General features: G+C 35.6%; 1 protein-coding gene and 1 long non-coding RNA gene across 2 annotated transcripts; both read right to left on the bottom strand.

Moving 5' to 3' along the window:
- Positions 1-227: 227 nt before the first annotated feature.
- LOC128554833 (uncharacterized) lies at positions 228-1,485 on the bottom strand. The gene is made up of 2 exons (XR_008369712.1): positions 1,211-1,485; positions 228-694 (listed from the first exon to the last, which is right to left on the bottom strand). It is a non-coding gene; the product is annotated as an uncharacterized LOC128554833 (long non-coding RNA).
- A 227-nt stretch (positions 1,486-1,712) lies between these two features.
- LOC128554835 (uncharacterized) lies at positions 1,713-4,809 on the bottom strand. Its single transcript, XM_053536145.1, has one exon. The coding sequence runs from the start codon at positions 4,779-4,781 to the stop codon at positions 2,220-2,222; it is 2,562 nt and encodes an 853-aa protein (XP_053392120.1). The 5' UTR covers positions 4,782-4,809; the 3' UTR covers positions 1,713-2,219.
- Positions 4,810-5,139: the final 330 nt, after the last annotated feature.

Raw genomic sequence — 5,139 nt, 5'->3', positions numbered from 1 at the left:
AACCAAGCGGAACCATTTGAACAATTTTGAAGGAGGACCACTCAAAGAACATCCAGGCCAAGTTTCATCAAAATCCATTCAGTGGTTTTTGAGGAGATGTCGTTTAAACACAATTGTTGACAATGGACAACTTGAAGAACGGACGGACGACGGACACAGCATGATCACAATACCTCACCATGAGCACTTTGTGCTCACAGGTGAGATAGAAAGTCCACTATCTGAAGGCTTAAATGTAAGACTTTATTCTGAGAAAACTTAGTTTTAACATTTCAGTGCCAACTATTTATTTCATAATGCATCATATATTCATAATATTGACAACACATAGACATATTATGGAAAAATAGTCATTCCATATGAAAATAAGATATAATAATTCAAACAATAAAGCCACATCAAACACAAGGAAGGCACGAATCTTAATACATATCTTTGTGCTTTATCATCCATACTGTTTTTGTGTTGTTTTTTCCCCCAAATGTCCAAACATAGTTTTTGTACTTTAAGTGAACAGTCATCTACAGATTTGATCCAACAACATCTCACCGAAAAAGCAACAACATGAATTTAACTATATCTATTTTATGACCAGTTAAGTCTATACACTTTGATATCTGCATCTCTGCAACCCATCCATTAGTAGTCCTCTCGTCAGAGTGCATCTTGTCTGTATCTGGCAATATACACAGCCCTAATAATGAAAGAGGTAAATGTATCACTGTTTGTGATGTATAACTGTGTGTGAGAAAATATTACTGTTAAAACAGGGATATATAAAGAAAAATATGAGTAATCAAACAAATCAAACTCAATTATCCGAGATATAACTTCTCCAGTTTACCACTTTGGCAGATTGTCTTCAAATCATTCAATACTTAAGACTCTTTCTTTTCTTTTTACATCAGCTACTGTGCTAAATGTCAAGTCTAACTGTTGTTCTATAAATCTGCTATGTTAATCTACATGTATGTTGCAATATCATATTGTAATCAATAAACTGTTAGTGGTGATGTTGAGGACAAGGTGTCGGCTGCTCACCCAACAGGTGCAGGTTCGAACACCAACAGGCGCCGACTGCGTCTCATCAAGACACCAGTACTGGTTTTTTCCAGACTTGAAAGTGACTCCATAAGCTGCAAGCTTTCTTCACAATGGAGTTAAATAAATTAGCATAAATGAATGAACTATCAAAACTTAAATACCTTACCTTAAACAAGCAGTTTCAAACATCCAATTTTCTGATCCACCAGTAGCTCATACGTATAGACCGCTCGATCCCCGCTATATTTAATGTTAAACCAAGTGGGAAAGCCTGGAACCTGAAATTATTACAATATTACTAATATATTTAGCATCACAAGATGATGAAGATATGCTCAATAAATGAGCCGCCCTATGAGAAAACCAACATACTGCATTTGCAACCACCTGGATGCAGATCAGCCTATGCATCTGCTAAGTCTGATCTGGATACATACTCTTTTTTTTTCAACCCAGAAAAACATTACCAAACAAAATACATGCTGCCCTAACTGTACATGTGCACAGGCCGATCTGGATCTGTACCGGTCGTAAATGCAGTATGTTCTCATGGGCAGCTCAAATAACAAATAGTTAAAAGTTAAACCCATGTAAATGAATTTTCAAAACAAAACTTGTAGAAGGATTTTTTTTTAACAAACTGGTAATTAATTATTACTTAAAGTACATAGTATAACTTGCTTATTTATCCTTAAATTAGTTCATATAAAAATATCATTGTAATGGAAGGCAAATACATGTATATTAACTAAAGTTTATTCATAAAATATTAAAATTCAATCCAAATTATCCCCATTTTATTATAACACAGGTATGACCATTAAATTTAGCAATACAGACAAGTGAGATCAGATGCTCATTTAAAGCCTCCTACCAAGCAACTTATTCTGTATGATTCAATGTTAGCAATGTATTAAATAAAGAAACAATTTTTAAGCTTTTAGTGATTCGTTCGTTACCCTGTTGAATTTCTAAAATGAACAGTTCCATCTTTCAATCAGGACAGTACCATTTACAGTTTCTAGGGTATTTCATGGAGATTTTACTGATTGAATAGCAAACAGTGCAGATCATGATCAGACTGCACATATATCTTGATCTTGATCTGTACTAGTCACAGAGGCAGAAAATCTTCCAGGTACCTGGCTAAGAGTAAGAGTTAATTAATAACATTTTTAGGCATGGAAGGAGTCTTTAAAATCACAATAAGGCTTAGTGTAATCCAAATGTAGCCCACAGACAACATTCACCTGGGAAATGACTTTTCCAATATACCATACTTTTTCATCAGGCTGATCTTTCTGCTCAAAAGCATGTTTAACTTTCTTTCCAACAAGCACTTGGTTCTCTGGATTTTCATTAATGTCTATCTCATATGCTTTCCGCACAAGCTTTTTAACATTTTGACTTAATTCATCCACTGTCAAGGACACGTTTTTACCATCAACAGTTTTCGACATTTTGAAAGCAGTTTTGTCTGAACATTTCTGATCAAGAACAGTTTTCCTAAAATGCAGTTGAGCTTTCAGAGCTGTGATTTTGTCAACTTTTGTTTTTAGCAAATCCAAGCCTGAATCCACCTCTTCCTCTGTTTGCCACAAGCCCCACAATTGAACTTTATCCGTTATGTTCTCCTTTTTTCGTATTCTATTTGCTTCAGAACGTTCAGCTTGTTCTCTCTTTTCTGCAAGCAAGCGCTTTCGCTCGATCTCTACTTGATCTCTCCTTTGCTTATACTTCAGCCGTAAGCTCTGTACATCTCTCCTAGCTGCAATAACAATTGCTTCCTTCTCTAAACTACTTTTCTGCTTCAGCCACTCTATGGTTTTATTGTGGATAAACATCATATTTGCTTCTGAGGCCAATTGTGATATGTTGGGTTTTTCTCTGAGCAATCTATCCATATGACCAAATATTGTCTCTGAGAATTTGTTGTGTTTTGGCACACCAAGAGTTCTTTCTTGTACAGATTCTGTTGCATCACACCAAGTTCCTCCAGGAAGGAAATCTTTAAAAAGCCTTTTACAAAGTTCACAAAGGGCAGGCATTAGCACCATCAGTATTGTCACCACTATCCCATCATGATCCCACTCATTGAACAAGGCCATGGCAATCTTTGATGTAAAGATTTTCTCCCTGTTGACAAATGATAGAAAGTAACTGCATTCCATAAATTCTTGGACATGTTGTGGGAAGTTTTCCAAGTACTGGACTAACTCTTCATAGTGTGTCCTTGCTTCAATTATATGTACATTTTCATCCTCAATCATACACCACAAAGGAACTGTTATAAGTTCACTAATCAATCCAAGAGCTTTGCACCCAGCTAAATATTCTGGTATACTGATGTCATGTTTAACTGCTGCAAGCAATCTATTAGAGCTTTCTATCCTGAGATACCCCTGTAGCTGATCCTTCAGGAAGTACACATATGCTGCATTCCGAAACAATATGTTGAATCTATTTCCTCTGAATCTTTCAAGTGGCACACCTCTAAAACCATTCTCTTTCAGAAAGTCTTTAGCATATGTTTCAAAGTTAAGGAATTGTCCATTCTTTTCATCTCCACCTTTTGAAAAAGATTTGCACGTTGTACGTATAAGTCTAACTGTACCAGACTCGGTTTCCTTCTTGAACGATATGTCTAGAATAGGAGCATCAATATTCTTCTCATATTCTACAAGGGATTTTGAGCATGTTTCTGCCATGTGGACAAGTGCATGTAATGAACAGAAGAAATTGCAAAGCCTGCTGATTGACAGTTGCTCTTCATTTGTCATAGTGTCCCACTGTTCCCCAAGATCTTCCTTTAATACTTCTTTCCTAAATTCTTCTAGAAGTTGGTTAAATTTAATTTGTGTGCTGGCTCGGTCGGACATTGTAGATGAAATATGTTTCAGTATTTCCCTGGATGCTTGGTTGTCAGCTGTTTCAGAGACTGAATCAATGTCTCCTAGGATTGTGAGCAGAGTCTGGAGAACATCCTTACCGGCCTTTGTTGAAATTTCTCTTACACCAAGAACCCAGTAATTACCATCTTCATCAGTGGCATGAATCCCTTCATATTTACTTCCAAATTTATTTGTTTCATCACTTAAAACACAAATATTAGGTTTTGGTGTTAATTTTTCCCCTATATGTTTTTGACTTAGGAATAATCTCTGTATACTCATATTATTGACAGTTGACTTTGAAGGCAGTCTATTTGCTTTTATTTTTACCATGTTCAGGACACTTTCTATGACTGGAGAAACCTGCTGAAATGAAACATTACTATTTAGTAGCTCATACACACATTGCTGCAACTCGGGTGTGAATACCTTCTTATCATCATCATAAGTATTCACATTGTCATTTATGATATCCCTTAGATAGTCATTTTCAGCTTCATGTTCCCTCATCTGTCTTTCAATACCTTCACGCGTTATAGTTTCATTATTTAATTCATGCTGCTTTCTTTCAAGTTGATCTTCAAGTTCTACAATTGTCTGTTTTGCTTGTTCTAGCCGATTCTTTTTTTTATTAAGACAAGACTCTATGTATGTACATTTCAATCTAAGACGTTTCAATTCTGTATTTTTTCCTTTTATTCTCTTATTTAAAGTATTTATAGATTTTAACTGTTGCTTTTCCATTAACTGATATTTCTTCACTGCCTTTTTTAATCTATTTATGTTTCCTATAGTAGACAGCTTAGCTGATGTCTGTCTTTTTACTTCTGTTAATGCAGTAAACATTTTTTCTTTTTCATCATTACTAGTCTTTAGCTCAGAGACCACTTGCAGTGCTACTTCTTTCATGCAATGCACTTGGTCCTGTAAAGCAATTACAGTCGAACTTCGATGGCTCGAACTCGAGGGCCCCGTGGAAATTAGTTCGAGTTTTCCGTTGTTCGAGCCATCCAAATGGCGGCCATTCTGAATCTGGGAATTCGAGGGCATGATGTGTTACAAACCTTACATCGTAATATATTGTCATATTGTACCTAAATGTGAGTATGATACGATGACAAATAAAAAACGAACGCTGAAATATGCTTAATTATTTATTTTCAAACATGACATGATACGGAAAAAACACAAATAAAACACTAAT

Source organism: Mercenaria mercenaria, unplaced genomic scaffold (genome assembly GCF_021730395.1).
Source record: "Mercenaria mercenaria strain notata unplaced genomic scaffold, MADL_Memer_1 contig_794, whole genome shotgun sequence".
Classification (NCBI taxonomy): Eukaryota; Metazoa; Mollusca; class Bivalvia; order Venerida; family Veneridae; genus Mercenaria; species Mercenaria mercenaria.
The sequence above is the reverse complement of the archived record's forward strand: the minus strand, read 5'-3'. Positions and strand labels throughout refer to the sequence as shown.

What these genes read in the sequence shown, in the direction of transcription:
- LOC128554835 (XM_053536145.1), bottom strand. Translation starts at nt 4,781, where the DNA reads ATGTTTACTGCATTAACAGAAGTAAAAAGACAGACATCAGCTAAGCTG.